The sequence below is a fragment of the Thunnus thynnus genome, chromosome 7 (genome assembly GCF_963924715.1).
Source record: "Thunnus thynnus chromosome 7, fThuThy2.1, whole genome shotgun sequence".
Lineage (NCBI taxonomy): Eukaryota > Metazoa > Chordata > Actinopteri > Scombriformes > Scombridae > Thunnus > Thunnus thynnus.
This window is the reverse complement of record NC_089523.1, coordinates 15,260,185-15,272,143: the sequence shown is the minus strand read 5'-3', so window position 1 is coordinate 15,272,143 and position 11,959 is coordinate 15,260,185. Positions and strand designations below refer to the sequence as shown.

At 37.7% G+C, this 11,959-nt stretch overlaps 1 protein-coding gene across 1 annotated transcript; it reads left to right on the top strand.

Moving 5' to 3' along the window:
* Window positions 1–538: 538 nt before the first annotated feature.
* Window positions 539–9,994, top strand: LOC137185981 (T-lymphocyte activation antigen CD86). Its single transcript, XM_067594553.1, has 8 exons — window positions 539–611; window positions 3,340–3,368; window positions 4,311–4,378; window positions 5,526–5,822; window positions 6,677–6,970; window positions 8,059–8,187; window positions 8,335–8,362; window positions 8,589–9,994. The coding sequence occupies exons 1-8, from the start codon at window positions 606–608 to the stop codon at window positions 8,635–8,637; spliced, it is 900 nt and encodes a 299-aa protein (XP_067450654.1). The 5' UTR covers window positions 539–605; the 3' UTR covers window positions 8,638–9,994.
* The last annotated feature ends 1,965 nt before the right edge of the window (window positions 9,995–11,959 follow it).

The following is an 11,959-nucleotide window of genomic DNA, read 5'->3' as shown; positions in this document are numbered from 1 at the left end:
TTGCTACAGCAAGTTACACTATGTCCAATGAAAGTCTGCGTAGTCGTCGTTGATGGGGTCATTACAGTAGGGTTAGTTTCCTCCCTCCCCCACACTGAGAAGCACTAACTATCATGGTGACTTATTCCAAAAACACTGCTGTTTCTGTTATGGCAAATAATTGTGTTCCCTTCCAACGAATTTATGTCACATTGTCAGGTGAGTCTGAGTTGAACAGGGCAAACAGGGAAGTTTGCCAAGCTTCCTGATGCTTTAGGTGACAAACACCCACATAACAACCATGCACAAACGTCACAGACATCAGTCTATGAAAACGTTCACTGGCTGCCCAACAGTTAGTAATATATTCAAGCTGAATCTCAGCAAAACAAACATCAGTTACACACAGTGTTTTGTTTCTAAAATTTGCTAAGTCTTTTTACAACTAGATTAGGACTACATGTGTGAGTCTTCAGGCTGATTCTTCAGGTTGTTTATTGCTGACACAGATATAACGCATGTAAAAAAAAATGAAATGACTCATATAGCTCCACCCTTCGAAGTTTCTTTTATGAAGAGGAAGTCCCTCGCTCTTAGTCTCACACACACACAGACGGCAAGGCAGCATGATGGTAAGAGTTGTTTTTTCCTCTTTCCTGTTTCTTGTCTCTTTTGAAAACAATCCCTTTTACTATTTATCGCTATTAAATGTAGATGTCAGAAAGAAAGAATGTCATTCGCTGTCATGTCATAACATTTCTGTATGAAAGAAATACTTGAAAAGCCACTGAGCTGCAGCCCGTGAAGGTTCTGTGAGTGTTTGTTTGGGTGTGGGTGTGTGCGTATATATGTGTGTCTGGTCTCTTAACCTTTGAGAATCAAATCCTTGACAGGAAAAACATTGGTTTCAAGTGTCAAGTGTTGTTTTAGTTGCTAGACTGTACATGATCAACATGCATATCAGAAAATAACTTTGCCCTCTGTCAGATCCAGATTGTCTAGTGTACAGTAAGTATGTGCAAACATGCGTTCATGGATTTTAAAAGTCTAGACAGTTACTCTGCTTTGTGTACACAGTATTTGAGAATAAGACAGATAGCACAAGAGAAAGTAATGATGAAATACATTACTTTTTACAACTGTCTGTGTCAATGCATGATACGTGCAACAGTGTAAATCACTTCCACTTGTGTATATACATGTATTTGCTGATTATATATGTGGCTGACCAGAGTTTGAACAGTTGAAGATACGTATATAACAAGACCGGGAATTGATAATGAAAGTATACACTATTTTGTGATTTAACTATGTAGATAATCATTTAATGAGCCCTAAATGATTGAAAATGAGAAAGGAAACAGAAAGTAAGCTTGTGTTTTGTGTTTCTTGAAAAAAAAAATAAGGTGCAGCTGTGTAGCAAGTGCAGCTAAATAAATAAACCTCTTCTGCCACAAGTTTCTCATCTCAATAGTACAGTATAATAATACAGCACTCAGTTTCACCCGAGAAAAGTCTTTGCAGTCCTTTCTGTTTTCACTCAAAGTAAGTTTCACTTAGTTTCCACGGGAGAAACTCAGTTGAGTTTGGCCGGTACCTCAGTAGCCAAAGTGTGATAAGACGCATGTGTTGACTGACTCAAAACAAGGCAGCAGGCCAAATAGTGCTTTGTAAATCATGTTACGTCATGTGGGAATCCCCATACTAGTGGATGATTATTTAAACATACAATCACTACTCTAACTGTTAACACTTAGCTATGAAGACAGCAAGATTTGATGACTGCTACATTATAAGTACTGTTGTGACAAAAGAAATGAGGGAAAACTAAATCTGTATCAACTCTATGAAGAAAAAATGATGAATTCCATAGTTGTTAATATAACTTTCACAATCCCTCTGGTATCACTTGTCCTGAAACTGGACAGATCAGTTACTGTACAGTCGGCAGTTAAATGGCCCTTGGGAATTTCCTGTGGTTTCTGCTAAGATCAGGCACTGCTGCTATAAAGTCACTCATTATGATGACTCGTGTATGTGGTGGTGTTTTCCCTGGTCCTTTTTTGTATTAAGGTTCTTTTTTGTTGCAATATTCTACGAATTTGTGTGTTCAATGCAAAAGGGAGCAAAAGGAGCCCAGGTAACTTCTGGACTATATATATATATATATATATATATATATATATATATATATATATATGTATGTATATATTGTATTGTATTGTTTATGTATGTTTAAGTAAGGTGAGACCTGGTGTCTATGAAGACAAGGTGTGTGACATTTTGACTTGCAGACAGCTTTCACTGTCTTTTTCCTTGTACTTTTCCTGTTACACCATTGCCTGTAACTAAAAGATTTCACATATTGTTTTCCCCCTGGGAATTTTTTGAGATTTTAGGTTACTATCAGCAGGACTGTAGACGAGGAGTCACAAAAGAAATTTATTTCCTTATGAACTATTTTATACTCAGTAGATAAACTTACTAGTTTCTAAACACCTCTTTTGAAATCAGTGTTTCTCCCTGGGAGAAAGTGAGGTTTCACACACTAATACACAGAAATACACTAACTGACTGATACTTTCAGCACTTGTCATGCTAATTTAAAAAGTTAATAAACAGAACATTTTATAATGCGAGTAGCAGCTAGGTAATGCAAGGGTCTACAAGATGAAAGAAACCACTCAATTAAAATGTTGGTTTCTATAATACAAAACAATAGAAAACTAGACAGCAGTTTCCCCTTGCAGGTGGAGGGATACACCCTGCCATGTATTTTCTCTGATACTACTAACTGGGACTTTCTAACTTGATGTATATTGAAAACATTTTGGGTGTGTCCTTTCAGGGTGGCAGAAATCATTTTACTCACTCAAGACTGTGAGGGGTCTGTCAGACATTTAAGATAAGATTTTTTGTGTGTTTGTGTATAGATACAAATGATTCAATTGATTTCACAGACAATGTCATTTTGAAAAACTAAATGTAATAGTATGTAAGTTGTTGCAGTTGCAGCCATAAAAAAGCAGCAACTACAGTGTCACTACTATCCTTTAATGGTCAGGAGACATGACTGAGGTATAGATTTACAAAAAGTTATGAAAAATAAATCAACCATTCACCTGCTAATTCAGAGCAAATTATCTACTGGCCAAATCTGATACACAGAAACAAATGATTAACATCAGACACGGCCAGTTGAGATTGTTGCATGAGCACTCTATCATAAACTTGCCACTCAAATTTATTGAAGCATGATTAATGCTGTTGTGCACCGACTTCAAGAAAAGAAAAACCAAACAAATTAAATGAAAGGAAAATCTATCCTATCAGTGATTAACTTGTTTGTCTTTTTGACAGGCATTGAGTTGGAATCTACAGTGCTTTCGGTAAGTACTCTCATTTTCTGTTTCATGATTATGGAGAAGGTGGACATCATGTGTGCATGATTCATGCACCATATTCATAGCTGTACATGGCCTTGAGTCCCACCCTTATCAGTACTTGTGAATTTTTATGATGCTTTCAACAGAGCGGCTAGTGATGTAGCCATGGAAGTGAAGATTACTGTAGTCCCTTCAAGAAATTGAATACTCCCTGATTAACTTGCCTTTTCTGTTTACTGCTGGGTGTAGTTTTACAGCAAGTCAACCACAAAACCTTTTCCGGAAATAACTAACAGGTGTTGAAAGATCTCAAACAACTACTTGACAGTAGTTGACAACATAGCTGTAGTATCCAACCATGTAACCGAGTAAAACCAAACAATAATACAGGTTTGTGACCTGGCATCACTTAATAGAGCTACTGCTGCCTGTGTCACAGAGTTATTTACTCACTATTTACTCAGTTATTTTTATTTCCTGGAGTTATAATTGTAACAAGTATTTCTATCCATAATGGTCCTGACTTTTAAATTGAAGTTGTTTTACTCTAAATTGGAGTCAACTCTACGAGGAACTAGTAATATAAAGCTCCCCATCCAGAAAGAAACAAATTGATTAGATCCTTGTGTGTCCTTGTTTTTGTAAATGAGAGGTAACACAATCATTTCAGCTTTAGAAAGTATGACTAATGGTGACAGAGGATTTGATGATCAGTCCATGTGAGCACATATGGAACCAATATTCAGGCTATCTCTGGGTACAGTCAAAAAGTATTATTTGTAATGTGAGCATCTAGTTTTTGTGCCTGTTTGTGGCTGTCTGTCTGTCAAATTGTGTGAATGTATCTCTTTCTTATTGTTACTATAGTGCTACACTGTTACCCGGGTGACCATGTAAACAATTATCATTATTTAACATATTTTATTTTTCATTCCTTCTCCCAAGAAACCAATGGCTTTCCCTACGGCCTCTGACTCTGGTTTTGGCTGTAATAGGGTTCTTTTCTGTCACAGGTGAGTAGTTCCTTCATATCAGTGCATCTTCAGTGAAACAAGTTATCTGAATAGATTTTACGAAAAAGGATTAGTGACATCAGCACTACTAAACTGATGTGTTATAATACAAACCTGCAGTGTTGACCGCATTTCCTGCAGCAGCAGGAAGCTGTTTTCAGCAATGTGCTAAAACACCTGGGCCACTGTGGCTCAGGAGGTAGAGCAGGTTGTTCACTAATCACAATGTTGGTGGTTTGATTCCCAGCTCCTCCTGTCCACATGTTGAAGTGTGCTTGGGCAAGATACTGAACCCCAAATTGCTTTTATCACTAACAAATACATTTAAGAGCATTTTAATGTTGTAGTTCATCAATGTGGAACCTATTTCTGATACTTTGGGTAGATTACTAGCATTTAAACTGAACCTGCAAAATATAAAATCTTATAAAATCTGTCTTATTCTCAAAATATTGTGTAGACAAAGTGGTACTGTATTCCCTTCTGAAATGTAGTGGAGTAGAATTACAAAGTAGCATGAAATGGAAATACTCAAGTAAAGTACAAGTACCTCAACTTTGTACTTAAGTACAGCACTTGAGTAAATGTATGTAGTTACATTCCACCACTGGTGACTGACTGGTAAAGAAACAACACAAAAATAGATTTCTCAGAAGAGGGTGGACAGTCAAAACAGAGCTAAAAGGAGAGTGAATATTGGACTTACTGTACATTCATCACGTGACCAGAAAGACAATGAAAAGGAAAACTAAACTGAAAAACTTAAAAATTTTTATAGTTCACAGTAACTTCATTTTCGATATCATGACCTTTAGATCATGTAAAAGGGACGCTACTCGTCATGTATTTCACACAAAAAGAGAGGAACTGAGATTGGTCTGCCATGTCATGAAGAGGAGTTCTTAAAACAAAAACCCCTTCTCTTCACGCCCACTCACAGGCTAAAGTGAGAACTGTTCACTTACGTAATGTAAATTGCTCCTGTTGAGTTCAAGTCAAATGTCAAAATGGTGAGCCATTTTGTTAACAGTTTTACTATTTGACACTACCAGGTTGTACGTTAAATTTTTCTCTCTGATGACTTCTATTTCACAAATGGTTTTCAGTATGCTCTAACACTTTATTCCTGCTTTTGTTTCTCCCCCAGAAAGTGTGGTTCAGACTTCGCTCAGAGGGGAGGTTGGTCAAAATGTGACCTTTCACTGCCCCCCTGAAAAACAAAGGACGATTAACTTGTTCTACCTTCAGAGGGACAACGAATTTGTGAATGGCTACCATGCATCAAAAAATGTATCAAAGTCGTGGGAGAACACCAGACTGAACAAGACTGGACTAGCTGTGCAGATGTTCAACTTAAAAGTCTCACACAGTGGAAACTATCGTTGCATTATCCAATACAGTAACAATCAAGTTACTCCAACAGATATACACCTCAGTGTCACAGGTAAGAGTGGGAGTTTTGGTTTATAACTTTTTGCAGCACTATGATGGAAAAATACACTGCATTGTAGTTTGCTGCCATCGGTGTGTGAGTGTGTGTGTTAATGGGTTGAATGCACGCCAAAAGACAGACAGATCAAGTTAGTGACTGGCAGTAGCGGTATTTACTTAAGTAAAAGTAGAAATACTGTAGTCTAAAACTACTCCATTACAAGTAAAACTCCTGAATTCAAAATGTTACTCAAGGAAAAGTACTAGTATTATCAGCAAAATGTGCTATAAGTCTCAAAAATAAAAGTATTCATAAGCATACTGGCTTATTTTAGAGTATTATGTTATTATAGTATATTATGTTGTTTGCTTTTATCACTAACAAATATATGTAAGAGCATACAAGATCCCCTTCAAATGCACTTACAATGAAAGTGATGGGGGCAAAATCCACAGTCCTCATTTTGTGCAAAAATGTATTTATAAGTTTAAAACTTGACTTTACTGTCAATTTTACAGTTTAAGGCAGCTGGATTTGCAACCAGAGATGTGCTGTTTGGGATGAAGGAAATCTCACTCACAGAGAAGTTTCAAGAGATTACATTATCAGTTTGTGGTACAAAGATGGCATCAGAACTTATTCTAAGTTATCTATCTGTGAATTCCTTATAGCACAAAAAACAAAATACTTTGCTTTGATCCACCCTTTCATCACTCTGTATTGGCAATTTGTCTGTGAGTGTGTGATCTTCAACCTAAGGAGGCCTTGTGAAAACCCTTTGCATAGTTCATTTTTAATTAAATTAAGTTTCAGAAACCTTGACATGCTACCTGACAGTGCACATTTTCTGTCTCTCTTTCTTTAAGCCAACTACAGCAAACCTAATGTCACAATATCCTGTGATAAAAACCATGGCTATAGTTGCCTGGTGATATGTGCATCACAAGGTGGCTACCCACAAAGGAAGATGAGGTGGAGCGGAGCTGTGACTGGGAATACCAGCAGCCAGATGTGGAAAGTTTTGAACAGCAGCGAAGTGCCTGATCCAAACACCATGTTGTTCAACAGTTCCAGCACTGCATCCTTCAACTGTTCCTATGGAGAGCAGAAGTTTCTCAGCTGCTCTGTGGGCAACGTCACCTCAGAGTTGTTCAAAGTCTGTGAGTACTTAACTCCAAAAATAACCAGTCCTGATGGTTTCTTCATCAAAGTCTGTTTTATGCTTTCAACCACTGGACAAGTTTTGGGAAGTGTGAAGGGCAATGAAAACCCCTTGGCAAGCGATTAGTGATGGCTCCATGTTTGAGGAATGTGTGAGGGAAATTTTTGCATTGTGCACTTTTACATCTTCCTTGTCAATTTTATAGTTTGACTTTGGCAGAAGAGTTTAGAGTTTGTTTTTCTGTGAGGACATTGTAAAGCTTACACAACGCTACAGTAGAATAGCTTGTTCATACCACAGCCAAAATGCTGCACCATCTCTCATCCTATATTTTGCTGATGCAATAGTCATCAGCAATAAAGTTATGTGTCTCATCATCCATTTTTGGTAAAGGGCCCTTTCACCCAAGTTACAAAGTTCTGAACATGATAAAACTGCGTTTGTGTTTGTGTGTAAATTATATTGTTAGGTAGTGTGAATTTGAATTTGAATTTTGTAAATGAAAGTCATTTTTCAATCCTGTTAGCCCCACAAAAAAGGTAACATTCACCTTTATTGATGGTGGGTGGAGGCTGGGACAGGTATCCCAAAACCAGTGCATATATAAAGAAAAAACTAACTGTATGGCTACATTATAAGGGAGGGAAAATGGGTAGAGTTTTTTTGTAACTTGGGTGAACTGACCCTTTAAAGGGTAAGTCTGGTGATTTATATTTTTTATCAACAAATCCCATAAAAATAATGACACCAACCATCAAGTGATCACCTTCCTGTTGTGTAACAAATCCACAGCTGAAAATAGTTCCCAGCAATCGACTCCTGTTTGAGTAATGTTTGCTAAAAATTACAGTGACCAGCTCTTTTAGAACATTATTTAGCCTTTTTCCTTTTTAAATTTTCAGAAGACACACATAGGCTTGGGGCTGAGAAGTTGGAAAATATTGAGAAATAGACTAATACATTGTCAGTTTTGGTCTTCAAATCAGATTTGCTGACAATAAGAAAAACATAAAATTCATGCTTCAAACTCATCCGTCCCAGTACTTACATTCTTGACTGTGATACACATTTTGTTCTCATCCAAAGGTGTACCCCAGAAAACAGATAAGAAACCTGGCGATCATACTATGATGGTAGCAGCCATCTGTGCAGTGGCGGTTGTCGTGATTGGGCTACTGTTGCTCCTGTGGACATGCAGGAAACAAAGACAGGCAGGTAAGGAGACAAGAGAACTTAAATTTGTAACAATATAGCTGTTTTACAAATATTTACATTTCTGGTTGTGAGGATACTGAGAGATTCAGTATTAATATCTTTAAAGTGAAGTGCAAAAACTTACAGCAGTTTCCTTCTGGTTTTCAGGAGCAGCAGCAGGAGCTGTGAGGCCAGAGTAAGTGGGTGTTTACCAGACACAACTGCCCACATGTCGCAGTTCTTTAATTACATACATGAGTAATGTAAAAATTAAGCTGATGAAGATTTTCATTAATCTCAGTTGCTCTAAAATGTTGTAACATACATCATATACAGAACATGGCACACATTTTGTATTACTACAATGTCACATTGACCTCATTCCTTCCTATAATTCTTTCCTTTATATTTTTCCATTCTAGGGAGGTAATAGTCCTCAGAGGCATCAACAAAGAGGAAGAAGCATCTTGAGTGGTGAACTGGCAAAGAATATCCGATTTTTATTTTAAAAATCTAAAAAATCTTCTAGAATCTAGAATTGAAAGTGTATGTCACTACAGTGTACATTACATTTGTGACCGACTGAGAAGCCAGTCGGTCGGTGACAAGCCAGTGTCTACAAGAGTTGGTGACTCACTAGGGACTGCATCCTGTTGACATTTCACTGACACTTGTGACTTTTAAGTGTTTGAGGAAGTAATTGTTAATCGTATGCTTTTGCTGGTGAAGTACAGTGTGTCATTCAACTGAGAAAAGTTTGCTTCTCAAAAAAAAAAGGACTTTTCTAGTGGTTTTGTGACGAGATTGTTGTTGTGTACTGTTTGAGGGAAATACTTCCCAGCACTGTGACAAACACCATCAATAGAAAAAATTATTGTATTTAAAGCTTGACAAACTATATATTTTATTATTACACTGACCTCTATGGGCTTGAGTGATTTGTTACACTTGCTGGAAGTGTCCCTTTTGGGCTGTTGTATCATTTTTAAATACAGTGTAATGTTGTTACACTTCAGAATTCCTTAATTTTCCTAATTTCCTCAAATAGCCCTGCATTTCTGTTGTCTTTAGTATTTGGCTTTGTGGAAATACATATATTTTTAAATTTCATAATAATAGAACAGTCAATGTTTATCCTGTCTAGTTAGTATTTTGAAATCCACCAAAAGGATCTGTAGTTCCATAATATGTGTCCACAGTTCGACTCTTTCATTTGTTTTCATTCATAAGCAGGAGAAGCAGCAGAAGCTGTAAAAAAAAAAAAAAAGTATGTGACTGCAGAAAAGATGACAGATGTCAGAATACAGTGTTTGCACGTGAATTAGTTCTTTGCACTTTTTCTGCATTTTCTGCAGTATGCAGCTGAATCCAGTATTCCAAGATTCTGGTGTGCAATATTGAATACATGAAGGGAAAGTTTTTTTTTTTCTTTTTTCTTTTTTTGTTCATTAAATTGCCGTTACCCTGAAATAATATTTTGGTTGTTTTCACAATGCTGCCATTTTGTTCCCTCAGCTGACTCTTCTTACCTGAAAAACACCCTTTTGTATGCTATTTTTCTAAATATTTATTTAATTTTATGTTTTTTTCTTCAGAAATATGTATATCATTTACTCTGTTTACACTATTCTGGGTAAGGAGGCTCCTGTTATTCCTCCTTCCATGGAATTACCAAACAATCTCAAAGGGCTGCTTTTGTTTCCTAAATCTATATGAAACACTGCCCACACTTGAATTGTTTGTTTGGCATTGCTTTTGATTTTATCTCATTTGTCTTCGGAAACCACTGAAATGTACAACCAATTAAACTCATCAAATGTAATTTTTATTGTGTTGTGGGAAGAGTTACATTTTTGTTTGCTTTACCATGTGGTCAGAATATCCTCTTTGAACTGCTGCAGTAGACTGTATTTAGACAATTTACTATGTTTCACTGGGGGCTTACAGTAATAGAAATGTATTCATAAAATTTACCCCAATTAGGTTTTTTTTTCACTTGCAATATATTTTATCACCACTAGATGTAGTACTAGCACCACAGAGGGGGGATGGCTCTCTTGCTGTCACTGCTGATAGAAGTTGGTGTTGTGTATACTAAATAACATCTGAATATTATTTTGAACTACCACATCTATAAGCCTGATTACATTTGTCATGAACTAGCCTGCTAAAGCAACTTCATTTCCGTCTGCCCGGGGAATGAAACACTGTTTATGCATTCAGCACATGATGTATAATCAGAGCAATGTGAACACAATCCCTTTAAACAGGATACAAAATGTCTCTCTGACCTCAGTATGTGGTCACCTGCCAGGAGTGAGGCTGGGTAGCTCTGCCCTGGTTTACTGGAGGAAAAGAGAAGAGAAAGAAGAGGAGGAAAGAGGAGAGGATGGTAGATTAGAATGTGAGGTGACGTCAAAGGAGGGAAGAGAGGAGGAGATGTAAGGCCACTTGCCCACATGAGTCTATTGGGTCTGTGAGTTTCCTGAGAAAAGAGACAGGAGAATGTTCTGTCTAACATTAAACAGATACACATTACAGTAAACTGTCTTAATGTATATGTCTCTGTCTCGCTTTTCTTCCTGTTAAACCTTTTCCTTCCTCTCCATTTGTCTTATTCACTCGTTTTCTCTCATGAGTCACCGTGACAGGCTGTCAGTCCACCTCTCTGCCCTGTGTTTACATTGGGCAGCAGAGCTGCACCAGGCTGGTTGCACTTCAGGAATGTAACCCCAAGGTCCCTGCCCTCCTCCTCCTCCTCCACCTCCTCCTCCTTTCCCTTATCCCCATCTTTTTCATTCCCTCCTTCATTCTTTTATTCCCCCATTGCATGGACTCACTCCTTCCCCTTCTCCTCACTTTCCTTCTCTTCCTTCTTCTGTCATTTCCCTTCTGCTCCTCTCCTCCCTCTAATTATCCTGTCCTCTAGCCCATCACCCCCCACCCCAACCCTCCCCTCACAAGCTCCCCTTCCTCTCCTTCTGCCGCCATTCTCTCTTCGTTTCCCTAACCCACCCTTTTCTCCTTCTCCTTTCTCTCTTCCGAACCTCCACTCCCCCTCTCCCCTTTTTCTATTCCCTCTTTAAAATTCAGAGAGCATTGTCCAAGCTCACTTACAACCCCCCCTCCCTTTTTCCCCTGTCATCATCCCCTCACCTCCCACTCCTCCCCATCTCCCTGTCCTCCCTCCCCTCATTCCTCTGCTGTCTAACCCAAACAAACCAGGGAGGACTTTCCTCTGTGGTGGCTGTAGGAGAAAAACACCACATGTCAGACTTGGTTTAAACATAAACATTAGTCAATTTGAGGTACTGGAAAAGGATATGAGGCGCTTAAGTTCAACATGAGATCAAGCTACTATTAGGGAATCTTAACTTTAAAATGTACTACTGAATATACAAATATCAGAGCAGTGAACAGTATATTTTGGTGTATATTGGAAAATACACTTTGGAATGGTGTATTTGCACCAAAGAGACTAAAACCAATGGACTCCCACAGACAAACGATAAAAAGCCATTTTTGTTGTATTAACTAACACACAAAGCACCAAACCACACAAAGAATTAAACTTAAAATAAAGGTTTTTATCCCTTTTACTATGAGGAGGGCCTAGGATTGAATTTGCATGACAAATATCACTGATTTTGTATAGCAACTTATTATAGTCAAGCATAAAAACCATTGTGAGATTTCAAATAAATATTTTAGAGGCTATAACAACTTGTATTTGAGTTACTAAACTCTGAACTCTGAAGTTTCCAAATTGAATTCCGCATTTAAGATACATCAG

Excerpts from the sequence above, each read along its gene's own strand:
- LOC137185981 (XM_067594553.1), top strand. Across the intron at positions 4,379-5,525 it reads AGGGTTCTTTTCTGTCACAG|AAAGTGTGGTTCAGACTTCG; the intron begins GTGAGTAGTTCC and ends TTTCTCCCCCAG. Across the intron at positions 6,971-8,058 it reads CTCAGAGTTGTTCAAAGTCT|GTGTACCCCAGAAAACAGAT; the intron begins GTGAGTACTTAA and ends TCTCATCCAAAG.